At 42.0% G+C, this 15,248-nt stretch overlaps 2 protein-coding genes across 2 annotated transcripts in view; both read right to left on the reverse strand.

Moving 5' to 3' along the window:
* LOC308308969 (protein NLRC3-like) overlaps positions 1–2,759 on the reverse strand; it is a gene marked incomplete at both ends in the record, with an annotated part of 283,646 nt that extends 280,887 nt beyond the window's left edge. Inside the window, 2 exons of the mRNA XM_080754422.1 lie at positions 160–303; positions 2,635–2,759. Coding sequence (XP_080610548.1) covers positions 160–303; positions 2,635–2,759 — 269 coding nt within the window. The remainder of the gene's footprint in view (positions 1–159; positions 304–2,634) is intronic.
* Positions 2,760–3,377: 618 nt separating this feature from the next.
* On the reverse strand, positions 3,378–14,351 carry LOC308308970 (uncharacterized protein; the record flags this gene model as incomplete). The annotated part of the gene is made up of 5 exons (XM_080754423.1): positions 14,293–14,351; positions 9,285–9,407; positions 7,323–7,436; positions 5,118–5,231; positions 3,378–3,387 (listed from the first exon to the last, which is right to left on the reverse strand). Exons 2-5 carry the CDS (start codon positions 9,386–9,388, stop codon positions 3,378–3,380), a joined length of 342 nt encoding a protein of 113 aa, XP_080610549.1. The 5' UTR covers positions 9,389–9,407; positions 14,293–14,351.
* Positions 14,352–15,248: the final 897 nt, after the last annotated feature.

A 15,248-nucleotide genomic window follows, 5' to 3' on the forward strand; every position in this document is an offset into this window, starting at 1 on the left:
GTGTGTGTGTGTGTGTGTGTGTGTGTGTGTGTGCGTGCGTGCGTGCGTGCGTGCGTGCGTGCGTGCGTGCGTGCGTGCGTGCGTGCGTGCGTGCGTCCAGGTAAAAGAGGACCTATGGTCACCTTAAATGAAATGACACCTGTAACTTGATTCACTTACTCAGTGTGTGGAGGTCCACTGAAGTCAGGAGGTTCCCATCTAGAACGGTCACTCTTCATAGACACAAGGCTGGGTGTTGGAGACTCTGCTCTGTGGCGTTTGGCAACACTCTGACTGACATCCATCTGGAGGTCTTTATTAAACCTGTCAGGGTTACAGTCAATGAAATAGATCATCTCTGGGTCTTTATTAAACCTGTCAGGGTTACAGTCAATGAAATAGATCATCTCTGGGTCTTTATTAAACCTGTCAGGGTTACAGACAATGAAATAGATCATCTCTAGGTCTTTATTAAACCTGTCAGGGTTACAGTCAATGAAATAGATCATCTCTAGGTCTTTATTAAACCTGTCAGGGTTACAGTCAATGAAATAGATCATCTCTGGGTCTTTATTAAACCTGTCAGGGTTTAATAAAGACCCTGGCAGGTAAACACAACTATTGGGCAGGTGGAGTTTGCTTTCAGGTTACCCGACCGGGCAAGTGCTCATTTGAGAGGGGACGCAAACGTCTATAAACACAACACCAAATATCTGTCTAAACACCTGAACGTCTATGAACACAACACCAGATATCTGTCTAAAGTCTAAACACCTTAACGTGGCCAGAGTGCTCTGTCTTCTGGTCTGTGGAATGTAAAATAATAGCACTGTTTACCTATAATGTGCTGTTTTTACTGTTGCTACACTTACAAAGTGTGAAACCATAGACAAATTCATAGCTATGTAGGTATTTGGATTTTGAGGTATTGAGGAATGACATTTTTTATCGCACAGCCCCAGAAAGTAAAGAAATAAGCATTAAATTGAGCGGTAATTAAAATCTTAGCTATCGTTTTCTAATAGACAATTTACTTTCCGGGCAAGCGGGCATGACCTTTGGACAAGTAGAACATGACCTGCACTTGCCAGACGGGCAAGTGCCTCTGAGACTTTAGTGCCAACCCCTGAGGTGTTCAAACCAAGGCTTCAATCTTTAAAGACTTAGTTGACTGTCTGTCAGGACCTGTCTAACTTACTGTACGTGCAGTGGTGTGTCAGTATTCACACACTAGTGATGAGCTGGTCAGGTTTTTTCATAACCCGCACAGAATGTAACCCGCCCGCCCCGCCCCGCAGAACAATATACAAACCAACGAATCTGCCCGCCCCGCAACGTGCACAAAAAAAAGATAATCATCTCCACAATAGCTCAGCTTTATACACAGCTCTTCTAAGTACCCAAAATCGCTTTACATAAAGGTCTACAGTAGCACAACATTGTCATGGGCTAAATAAACAAGCATATTGTTCAAAATGGGGTTCTTTACTATTATTTGACAGCAAAAAGACATTCATTCAAAGACGTTCGTTCTCTCTAATCAGGGGCATTGTCGGGGCATGAATGGCATTTCAAGTTTTATGTCAATCATATTTATAGCCTGCAGTGCCTCTCAAAGAAAATCCGTCTCACTTGCGAAAGTTCGTATCCTTTAACTTGCTGGTGATATAACTTAACTGACACAAAGTATTTATGAGCAGACTTGTGTGGATGACAGACATGCGAGGTGCAGACATGGTTCACGGCCCCAACAGGAGTGGAATTGGAGCAGAGGACGGTCCTCACTCCAAGGAGCGGAGGAGAAACCTCACTCCAAGCCTCTCTGGCGCATTTTAAAACTTGCTCCCTCACGCTCAATTCAAGTATATTCAAACGTATTCTTATTTGTATTATTAATCTTATTAAGAATAAAAGGCAAATAAGAGCAGGTGATTATTCTCATTTATACTGCTCAAAGAAACGAAGGGAACAAAATGTTCCCTTAATTTATTTTAATTTATTTGAGTATAGTATACTGTAGTACTGCTCAAATAATTAACTCTTTTACCGCTTTGGACGTTCCCGTTCGCCCCATTTTTCCCGGCGGCGCGATGCCAATTGTACGTTCTTTGGCTCGTTCTTTTGTACCTTGTTTTGATGTCTGTAAACTGATGAGGGGTCGTGCGGGTGTGTACCGTAGAGACAGCTCCCGTAAAAGTGCTCTCAAAAACCCACTGGACGTTAGCATCAATGGACTAACGACACTCTTCCTTGTTATTTTCTCTGGGTCTATTGCTCTGTAGCGATTGAGCTGTCTTGACGGACGGTAGCCTAACGCGGCCATTTCACATTAATTCTTGCATGAGGCTGCCCTCTACTGCTAGTATAGCGAAAGTACACCTATTTAAGGAGAAAAGAAAATAATAATGATGAAAAATAAATGAATACATCTTTGTCTATAACATCGCAAAGGTAAGGTGCTTTTGCTGGCACAAAACCCAATAAATAAATAACAACATCTGGCAGTAAAACTGTTAAGGGAACATTTTGTTCCCTTCATTTCTTTGAGCAGTGTATTTTTTTCTTTTTGCACATGAGAGTGTTGATAACCTGCCCACCCTGCCGCCCGCCATTTGAGTCTGAAATCTTCACATAAGGGGCTAAAAATGCACTTACTCTGTGTGTGGAGGTCCACTGAAGTTAAGAGGTTCCAATCTAGAACGGTCACTCTTCATAGACACAAGGCTGGGTGTTGGAGACTCTGCTCTGTGGCGTTTGGCAACACTCTGACTGACATCCATCTGGAGGTCTTTATTAAACCTGTCAGGGTTACAGTCAATGAAATAGATCATCTCTGGGTCTTTATTAAACCTGTCAGGGTTACAGTCAATGAAATAGATCATCTCTGGGTCTTTATTAAACCTGTCAGGGTTTTCTGGTGGATTGGGGGGCTGGGGTATCAAATATGGAAGGATGTTGTCATGCTAAAATATTAAGATGATGTTCAGTAGAGTTCATAACAACTAAATGATGTGTTTTACATTCTGACCTGGGATCAGTAGAGTGGTGTCCATCTTTGAAGTTAATACCTCTACCCATGGACTTGTCACTCTTCATGGAGACACAGCTGGGTACAGGAGACCCTGCTCTCTGCTGATGGACCCTGACAGAAAGACAGGATTATTAAAATAGTTCTCACATAAACCCAGTTCACTTTGCAAGGATAGGATGGATCAGAGGATCAATGGGACGCTTTTACTGCCAAAGACAAGTATAATATATGCGTTTTGGCAAAAACAAGCCACATTCATCTGGTTTTAACTCTGCAATGGATTATCACATCTGGACCATTTTTCAGACAGATTCTAGAAGACCCTTATACATATTTTGGTCTCACTGTGAGGAACCCTGATGCATGTCTAAGACAACCTAAGAATACGTGAATCAAAGATCACTACGGATGACAGAGATACTCTACTATGTCTATACTGTACATCTGTGAGCAGATACAAGACATTCTGTGTCTTTCCACTTGAAGTTCCTACAGACCAGTGATCTTACTGTGTGTGTGGAGGTCCAGGTTCACTGAAGTCAGGAGGTCTTTCTCTAGACCAGTCAGTCATACAGCTGTCTGTCGGAGACTCTGGTCTGTGGTGAAGACTTCTGGAATCACAAAAATAGACCAAAAATGTTAGTTTGTTCAAGATCCTTTTTATGTCTTTATACAGCAAAGAGAGTAACATTCTTAGGTTTTAGCTCCTCTACACATTGTAGCATCAACAAATAAAAGCTAGATAAAACTAGAAAGGTGTACTTCTGGGAAATTGCAAGTGTGGTTGCACTGACGCAACCGCAACTAATTAGTTGTGAAATGAATTCCATTTTAGCGTTTCTATTCTTGTGATATTGTGACAGTGACAACAGTGTGTGAAGCATCAGGACCAAAAGATTCACTTTTACCTTTGTGCAAAAGTTAACAAAAACTCGCACTTGTGCAAAGTAAGCACATGAAACACAACATACTTCTAGATCAGAACTGTGACATCATTCACAATATAAAACGGTGTCTGTGCGAGCAAGAACTTGACAGATAGATTACGCCACTTTTTAAAGAGAACTTGACTGATAACCCCAAGACAAAAATCCACTCGTCCGAGACAATTTGCCCTCCTGGCCCCCAAACTGTGGAATAAACTTAGAACAACAACACACTTAGAACAACAGACTCACTCACTAGCTTCCGCCGCGGACTGAAGACTCACTTTCATATCATAGCACTACTGAAACACTCAATGACCATACATGAAGCTAGTTAGAATTTGTTTTAAGGTTTTTAGAACCTTTTTTCTTTACTGATTATATAGTTTTTTCTAGATTGATATTCATATGCATTTGTTATATTATTGTTGTTATTGTTGTTGATGTTCTGACATATTATCTTGTTTATTATAGTGATGTATTACCTGCTTATTGTAAGTCACTTTGGATTAAAAGCGTCTGCTAAATGCCTAAACTGTAAACTGTAAACTGTACATCATTTTGAGGAGAACTTGATAGATAAATAATGAAGATAACATAGTGTTCTTGCTTTCACAATAAAACAAGAACCAACAATGAGATGCAGTGCGTCCTTCACGACACCCTGCTCCTGTGCACTTTGCCTGGCTCCAGCCCATAGACCCACCCATAGACCAGCCCATAGACCCACCCATAGACCCACCCATAGACCCACCCATAGACCAGCCCATAGACCCGCCCATAGACCAGCCCATAGACCAGCCCATAGACCCGCCCACTCTCTGACTAGAGTCTGAAATCAGGCTACCTGTGCACTGGCTTGGCTCTGTTGCCAATCAATGAATCAGTCTGCCAACATTAAATCATAAATACATCTATCTGGTTGTTTTGGACAATATGATGAGATTACTATCAAATGATGATGTCATAACTGTTCATGCTATAAAACTAAATCATCAGTGTATTAATTTATACTCCTCATCTGCTGCTCACTAGAGTTCAGTTTGATAACAACTAAATGATGTGTTTTACATTCTGACCTGGGATCAGTAGAGTTCATAACAACTAAATGATGTGTTTTACATTCTGACCTGGGATCAGTAGAGTTCATAACAACTAAATGATGTGTTTTACATTCTGACCTGGGATCAGTAGAGTGGTGTCCATCTTTGAAGTTAATACCTTTACCCATGGACTTGTCACTCTTCATGGAGACACAGCTGGGTACAGGAGACCCTGCTCTCTGCTGATGGACCCTGACAGAAAGACAGGATTATTAAAATAGTTCTCACATAAACCCAGTTCACTTTGCAAGGATAGGATGGATCAAGGTGGAAGACACCGAGGATCAATAGGTCTGGTCTTTAAAACACTTTTACTGCCAAAGATGAGACTATACGAGGCCTATATGCTTTTTGGTGAAAACAAGCCACATTCAACTGGCTTTAACTCTGCAATGGATTATCACATCCAGACAATTTTTCAGCCCGATCCTAGGAAATCCTTGTGCATCTTTTGGTCGGGGAAATCTCTTTCGAACGACCATCATTTCGACAAAGGAGCGTCGGGAGGGTTAGCGACTCACCCCACGGAGGTTAGGTTTAGGGTAAGGGTTAGAGTTGGGTGTCGAACAGATGACACGTAGTAACAGCGAAACACTCCCCTTTTGGTCTCACTGTGAGGAACCCTGATGCATATCTAAGACAACCTAAGAATAAGTTAATCAAAGATCACTACAGATGACAGAGAGATACTCTACTACTGTCTACATCAGTGAGCAGATACACGACATTCTGTGTCTTTCCACTTTAAGTTCCTACAGACCAGTGATCTTACTGTGTGTGTGGAGGTCCAGGTTCACTGAAGTCAGGAGGTCTTTCTCTAGACCAGTCAGTCATACAGCTGTCTGTTGGAGACTCTGGTCTGTGGTGAAGACTTCTGGAATCACAAAAATAGACCTAAAATGTCAGTTTGTTTAAGATCCTTTATTGTTACTTTATTCAATAAAGAGAGTAACATTCTTAGGTTGTGTCTCGTCTACACATTGTAGCATCAATAAATAAAGCTAGATAAAACTAGAAAGGTGTAATTCTGGGAAATTGCAAGTGTGGTTGCACTGATGCGAGTCGCAACGAATTAGTTGTGAAATGAATTCCATTTTAGCGTTTCTATTCTATATTGTGATGTCATGTTGTCATGACAACAGTGACAACAGTGTGTGAAGCATCAGGACCAAAATATTCACTTTTACATTTGTGCAAAAAGCACCCGTGCGAAGTGAGCGATGCAAACACGACATACTTCTAGATCAGAACTGTGACATCATTCACAATATAAAACGGTGTCTGTGCGAGCAAGAACTTGACTGATAGATTACGTCACTTTTTAAAGAGAACTTGACTGATAGCTTGTGTCATTTTTGAGGAGAACTTGACTGAAAACCCCAGGACAAAAATCCACTCGTCCGAGACAATTTGCCCTCCTGGCCCCCAAACTGTGGAATAAACTCCCTGTCACACTTAGAACAACAGACTCACTCACTAGCTTCCGCCGTGGACTGAAGACTCACCTTTTCATAGCATAGCACTACTGAAACACTCAAAGACCATACATGAAGCTAGTTAGCATTTGTTTTTAGGTTTTTAGAACCTTTTTTCTTTACTGATTATATTGTTTTTTCTAGATTGATATTCATATGCATTTGTTATATTATTGTTGTTATTGTTGTTGATGTTCTGACATGTTATCTTGTTTATTATAGTGATGTATTTCCTGCTTATTGTAAGTCACTTTGGATTAAAAGTGTCTGCTAAATGCCTTAACTGTAAACTGTAAACTGTACATCATTTTGAGGAGAACTTGATAGATAAATAATGAAGATAACATAGTGTTCTCGCTTTCAGCGAGCCCACAATAACACAAGAACCAACAATGAGATGCAGTGCGTCCTTCACGACACCCTGCTCCTGTGCACTTTGCCTGGCTCCAGCCCATAGACCCACCCATAGACCAGCACATAGACCCGCCCATAGACCAGCCCATAGACCAGCCCATAGACCCACCCATAGACCAGCCCATAGACTCACCCATAGACCCGCCCATAGACCCACCCATAGACCAGCCCATAGACCCGCCCATAGACCAGCCCATAGACCCGCCCACTCTCTGAGCAGAGTCTGAAATCAGGCTACCTGTGCACTGGCTTGGCTCTGTTGCCAATCAATGAATCAGTCTGCCAACATTAAATCATAAATACATCTATCTGGTTGTTTTGGACAGTATGATGAGATTACTAACAACTGATAATGTCATAACTGTTCATTCAATGATGTGTTTTACATTCTGACCTGGGATCAGTAGAGTGGTGTCCATCTTTGAAGTCAATAGGTCTACCCATGGAAGTGTCACTCTTCATGGAGACACAGCTGGGTACAGGAGACCCTGCTCTCTGCTGATGGACCCTGACAGAAAGACAGGATATTAAAATGTTTACACTTTTGAATGAATATTTAAAGTTTTTTCAGGATTATTTCAAGTCAGAATTTAGAATCTGAAATAATCCTGAAACACCATCTACATTTTAGATGGTGTTTTTAGCATGGGCCTCAGTCCTAAATTGGTTAATGAAATTAACTCATAAATAGTGGACCCTCTTGGGTCCATTTGGTTCCATGTGTACCCTCTCTGGGTGAAGGGTCCTTGCAAATAAAACATTTGAGAAAAGCAAAATCTAAACTTTGTCACAGACTAGACCAAGTCTTTGTCCGTGTACAGCAGGGGTGTCCAACTCTTTTCAAAGGAGGTCACATTAAAAAAAAAATATTAAAACAACCAAGGGCCGACTCTGTCTCCTGACATAATGTACTTTTGGTGGGACCATAACAAAGTCACATACTATGCACCGCATTTAAACAATTTGATTTAATATCATCATCAATAATTAATACGAATGGTCTTTTGTCAGGTTGTGCCCTGAACAAAACACTAATAGCTCAGCTTTATTTCACCAACCGGTACAAAAATACAATAAAATAGCCTTTCTTTGACCCCTTCAGAATGAGACAACAGGGACCAAGGAATCCTGACAAATTATACTCTGTGAAAATATTCTTGTTTGACTGTGATGGCGGAATGTTTATAATACAATTTAGGAATGAAGCTGCGGGCCGTATAAAATGTGTTATCGTGCCGCATTTGGCCCCTGGGCCGCACTTTGGACAGCCCTGGTGTACGGACATATTGATGACTCCTGTATGAAATATAGCAAGGGTAAAAAAAAAGAGTTTCAACTCCTGGACGTTGCAGCAACAAAAACATGCAGTCAGTCAGTCAGTCAGTCAGTCAGTCAGTCAGTATAGTATAGATAAACATTAATATCAAAGTGTACACATAGTAATAATTTATAATCTATAGATAAACATTATTATCAAAGTGTACACATCTATCTATTAAACGAGCAAACTCACGCTCTAACGCTCTAACGCTCTAACGCTCTAACGCTCACGCTTATCCACGTTTATCTACTCACTCGCTTCAGCAACTGATCCCAAAGTTCACATGGTATTGTCCATTAGCATTATACCAACGGTGACGGAGCCCGAATTTCATTTCTCCCAAATTAAAGCTGTTTATTAGCGTTTTCTTAACCACTTCTGTTCAACTCAGGGTTACGGTCCGTTCCTCCAGGCCATGGGACACACACACACACACACACACACACACACACACACACACACACACACACACACACACACACACACACACACACACACACACACACACACACACACACACACACACACACACACACCTCTCTCACAGTTAGGAATGTGCATGGTCTCTCTCTCTCTCTCTCTCTCTCTCTCTCTCTCTCTCTCTCTCTCTCTTTCTCTCTCTCTCTCTCAGGTGCGTTTGATGTGTGTCTCATCTTCCAACGGGTATGAAAAAACTATGTGGAGCAAGCGCATACATCCCCATACTTCTATTCACCTAAATTTGCTTTGTATCCATCATAAATATACACTCCTCTGCTCCTTACATTATGATGCTCTCACATATTCTCACGAACACACCAGTTACAGTAATTTCCCCACAACCCACACTCTGCACATATTTTGGAGCACATATCTTCGAACGGGTAAGGTCTAGTAGTAATAATTTATAATCTATAGATAAACATTATTATCAAAGTGTACACATAGTAACTTATAATCTATAGATAAACATTAATATCAAAGTGTACACATAGTAACTTATAATCTATAGATAAATATTAATATCAAAGAGTTATAATCTATAGATAAACATACTCAGTGTGAGGAGCTCCAGGTTGGGGAGGAGATGTTGGAGACTCTACTCTGTGGATGAGATGTTTGTCAGCTCCCTCCTCCTCTCTCTGCACACACTCACTCATCTCTGGGTCTTTATTAAACCTGTCAGGGTTACAGTCAATGAAATAGATCATTTCTGGGTCTTTATTAAACCTGTCAGGGTTACAGTCAATGAAATAGATCATCTCTGGGTCTTTATTAAACCTGCCAGGGTTACAGTCAATGAAATAGATCATCTCTGGGTCTTTATATAACCTGTCAGGGTTACAGTCAATGAAATAGATCATCTCTGGGTCTTTATTAAACCTGTCAGGGTTACAATCAATGAAATAGATCATCTCTGGGTCTTTATTAAACCTGTCAGGGTTACAGTCAATGAAACAGATCAGAAAACAAAGCTTGTAGATCTGGAATTTCAGAAATCTTAAAGGTTCTACACCATGCATTTAAACATAATTTATATAACATTGTTTGTGTCCCAAAACACGTTTTTAAAAAGGTTCGAGGCTAAATTACCACTCCTGAATACAGAGCCCCTATCATTTCTGCCTGGCTTTCAGAGCATTTTCAGCTGCAGTACCACCTTGTCCTGAGTGGGAGGACTGCGCTATTGAGACAGTTTTGGCCCCACACTCCTCCCCACCTCCTGCTCAGCAGGCCTGCCCACCCCTCCCCAACCCTCTCCCAGCTCCTCCTGCCTCCTTCTCAGGCCTGCCCACCCCTCCCCAACCCTCTCCCAGCTCCTCATGCCTCCTTCTCAGGCCTGCCCACCCCTCCCCAACCCCCACTCAGCACAGCAGTAGCAGTAGGTCACGATTGTGATGTCACAATCGGACCTAAAATCAGACAGCACAATGGTCAGAAATAGGACTTTGTGAGGATAGAACGTGCGGGTGGGACAACAAAACACAAAAAAATGGGAAAATTAAAATTCACAGTGTAGTCCCTTTAAGTTAGGGGGGTTCCTGGTACAACATGTTTTCATATGGGGGTCCTGTGCTTTTCCTATGCAAACTGCTAGCAAAGTATTCAATCAATCATTCATTCGTTCAATCAATAAATCGTGGGTATTAATGTAAACAGGATTAAACTGCAGATGCATTTAAAGGGACAGTCCACCCTAAACCACATCCCACACTGTGCTGTTCCTTAGGTGGAGTTTCTCTTTAAACAGCAGAGAAACACAGGCCAGAATTTGGTCAGAATGTATTGAGAGGATTGCCCCTTGAGATGCAGCATTCTCATCTCAGAGGAGGTCCTAAAATGTGGTGCCCAGCCCGGCCCATGCCAGTCACTGCCCAGCCACCGTTTGTTATGTTGTTATTACCGTATATTATCCTCGCAGCAGAAAATTAGGCATTGCCTAAAATACAGAGGGCTGTATTTTGAATGTCTTAAGTACCAGCTCTTATGCCTTAACTTAAAGGCCTGTCCATACTGTCTCCGACCACCAAATCTTTCTTGGAGAGTTCTGACTTTTTCCAAACTCTAATTCAGGGTAATGCTTTTCAGAAGATGTGAGTGACGTCATTTCGTAGTTGAACCTTGACCTTTCAGATGAAAAGTCCAGCGGTCAGAGACATTATGGACAGGCCTTTAAGTTAAGTCACACAGAGTTTGTGTGTGACAGTCTTTTCTAGTGGCCAGCTCATTGGCTATAATCCAATGAGAGCTAGTGCTTTCAGTGTTGCTATAGATACGTGAGCGAACCCATAGCCTGGAGTGCTGCCTCCCACAACCCCTCCATTCTAGCTGCGCACACTGAGACGTCATGCTCTAGGGGGAAATTCAGACAGACAGACAGACAGACAGACAGACAGACAGACAGACAGACAGACAGATGAGGCGTGTCTCTGAACCTGAAGACAGAGAGAGTTTGTTTCCACTCTGGTTTCTGCTAAACAAGTTCTAACAAGAGAATATCCACAGATAAATATCTCTCTACACACACACACACGCACGCGCGCACGTGCACGCGTGCACGCACGCACGCACACACACACACACACACACACACACACACACACACACACACACACCACACACACACACACACACACACACACACACACACACACACACACACACACACACACACACACACACCTCCAACCATAGCGTGACTGCAGTAACATGGCAGTGTGCCCAGAGCTCCTGGGTGTGACTAGATGCAACAGAGCTCTGTTTACACAATGCAGAACCAACTTATTATGTTCCCTTTTCAACTGTTTTTATTGTTTAGTATGAGAAACGGCACATCATGTCTCCGTCTGTCTGTGTACACCTTTTTACAGTCTATGGGTTTGCCGCTCTGACATCACTATGATGTCAGGGAACCACACTAACAGAATCCCTTTTATGCAATTATGGAGATCCCTGATGTCATCAATATAAGCCCATATCTACCAGGACTTCATATGGGAATGCCCATATATGGAGGCAAATACCACACTAACAGAATCCATATATGGCCAAGACAGCCCATATCTATGTGGCTGGTTCTACAGACAGGGATCTCCATATATGGACATAAAAGGGATTGTATTAGGGCGAGGTCGCGCCATGTCTTGGCCATCTGGCCCGGTGATTATATCAGACCAGTTACCCATATATGGAGACCCCTGGTACCCATATATGGAGATCCATCACAGATATGGGCTTAATATTGATGACATCAGGGATCTCCATATATGGGCATAAAGGGATTTGGTCCCCCTGGCATCACAGGGATGTCAGAGCATGATGTCAGAGTGTGAGTAAATCAACAATAAAAGACAAGTGTTACCCATACAAACATACAGATACGATCGAGACGTGACGGTTCTGATAGTAAATGTGACCTACGGTCGCAACAAACACAACTACACAAATGGTAAATGGTGCATTTATATAGCTAGCCCACTTTACAGATATTGTGCATTACATTCACCCATTCACACACACATTCATTACATTCACCCATTCACACACACAAATTCATTACATTCACCCATTCACTCACACATTCATTACATTCACCATTCACACACACACACATTCATTACATTCACCCATTCACACACACATTCATTACATTCACCCATTCACACACACATTCATTACATTCACCCATTCACACAAACATTCATACAGTGATGTCAGAGGAAACCATGCTTGGCACCAACCTACTCATCAGCTGCAGTTAGGGGTTCAGTAGTCTCGCGTAGCCAGACAACTATTCCACAATCGCTGAATGCTATACAGAGTCTGGAACAGCAGCTCCCGAACGGTGAGTAATGGAAACGGCATTACCGTTCAAGAAAATATATTTTAAAATGTCATTTCTGCTAAGCAGCAAGCTAAACATGCTTATATGATTTTTTATTTATATAATGATAAATGTGTGCGATGTGAGACGGAAACGGAAGTGACGAGGAGGCTTCACTTCCGCTTTAACCGGTACTCACCGTTCTTCTTTCAATGCACCAGACTGTATGCCAGTCTTGCTCAAGGACTCTTCCACACTAACTCTGGGGGAGCCCCGGATCGAACCGGGAACTCTCCATGTTCTAATGACGGCAACATCGATACATCTACACCAGTGGTTCTTAACATTTTCAGGCTGCAACCCCCAAAATAATCATATTTAAACTGGGGACCCCCCCCCCCCCCCCCCCCCCCCCAACCCTGACACTAAAAGTTGAGGCATTACATTTACGGTTGTAGATCTGCTATTTTCACAATTTATGTTTCTATTTTGACAATTTGGCCAATGTTTGATTTGTCATTTTAGAGGTATTAAAAAGTCCTTAAATTGTCACTTTAGAAATGTACAGATACCCTCTATACACTAAACTTTATGTTGGTTTGTTTACTGTTGAGAGAGAAAACAATGTTGCACATTAAGCTAATCATCTGGGGTCCCCCCTGGGGGTCCCAACCCACAGGTTGAGAATGATAAACCTCTATCGCATCGTCGTAGCTCTGTGTTCTGACAAAATGGAGTCTGAACAAACTGAGCCACTCCCTGACACACACACACACACACACACACACACACACACACACACACACACACACACACACACCCACACACACACACACACACACACACACCACACACACACACACACGGCTGATGACTAGAGGGCCACTCTTTTGCATAAAGGTTTCATGGACCGGAAATAGCAGATCTACAAGCTCACCTCATGTGGCATCAGCAATGAACTTGTAGATCTGCTCATTTCGGTAACATGTCGGCACTCCGACACATCGCTATTCCGACCACCTAAACCTAACCTTAACCCTAAAGCTCAGTAAAACTAACACTGGTGAATGCTAACCTGCCAACGCTGGTGAATGCTAATCTGGTGATCGGAATGGAGACAGTCAAATAATATTAGATAGAATGATAAACCTCTATCGCATCGTCGTAGCTCTGTGTTCTGACAAAATGGAGTCTGAACAAACAGAGCCACTCCCTGACACACACACACACACACACACACACACACACACACACACACACACACACACACACACACACACACACACACACACACACACACGGCTGATGACTAGAGGGCCACTCTGTTGCACAAAGGTTTCATGGACCGGAAATAGCAGATCTACAAGCTCACCTCATGTGGCGTCAGCGATGTTCTGTGAACTTGTAGATCTGCTCATTCCGACCCCCCTAAACCTAACCTTAACCCTAAGCTCAGTCAAACTAACACTGGTGAATGCTAACCTGCCAACACTGGTGAATGCTAACCTGGTGATCGGAATGGAGACCCGTCCCGCTCATTTCAGTACACGACACCGTCGTACCATGAAATATACATCTGATCAACTTGTCAAATAATATTAGATAAACATTTTCCAAATAGTCGTTTTACAAGATCAAAACACCTCGCATTATTATTATATTACTTTTATTATTGTTGTAACTCAACATGAACCTAATGTATTAAGGTTTTATAATATAAATAAATACATTTCTACTCACTCTGTTCACAAGTTTGAACAACAAAATGTCCGTCTTCTGTCTGTGTGCGTCGTGTTCCCTTAAACAACTGAAAGGACAAAGAACAGAAACTTTTCTCTCTTCCTCGAAGAGCAGGAGGAGTGGTTTGTGCAGAGAGAGTTCCTGAAGTCATGTGACTTACAGTAAACTGCAGAGCTGTGTGTGTGTGTGTGTGTGTGTGTGTGTGTGTGTGTGCGCGCGTGAGTGAGAGAGAGAGAGAGAGAGAGAGAGAGAGACAGACACTCAAGGGTCGTTCCAGGACACTCTGTTGCATAGCGGCTTCATGGACCGGAAATAGCTGATCTACAAGCTCACCTCTTGTGGCGTCAGCAACGTGCTGTGAACTTGTAGATCTGCTCATTTCAGTGTGTATGTGTGTGTACAGTATGAACCCTAAGTGTTGAGGTGTTTATGAATGGCATGTTTCTCTCCTGCGTGTTGGACAAGACATGATCACCTCAGCTGAAACCAGGTTTCCCCTGCAGGAATTGTGAACAGACTTTATTATTTTAAAAGGCAAAACGTTATGCTTTTCAAACCAGGCTGTTGTAGCTCAAGTTGAAAGTGGGTGAAGGTGGGTAGAGGTGGGTGGAGCTTGTAGATCTGCTATTTTCACTAGTATGGGTCCAGGGTAAACGTTTAATTTCTCTCTTTTTTAAAAAAAAATATAAAAGGCAATAAAATATGTCAACACAAAAGTAAGGAGAAAATGAACACTTACCAGTCGTCATCAAAGTGAAGCATTATGTTTAAATGAGGGACATCCATCACTTTTTTATTTCACTCAATATCTAGAACGTCAATAACACGTTAACAAATACAAAATATACAGTAAATATATACAGTATACAGATACAAAATATACAGTAAATATATACAGTATACAAATACAAAATATACAGTAAATATATACAGTATACAAATACACATAAAAGAAA

This window comes from Nannobrachium achirus, assembly GCF_963921795.1.
Source record: "Nannobrachium achirus genome assembly, chromosome: 23".
NCBI lineage: Eukaryota > Metazoa > Chordata > Actinopteri > Myctophiformes > Myctophidae > Nannobrachium > Nannobrachium achirus.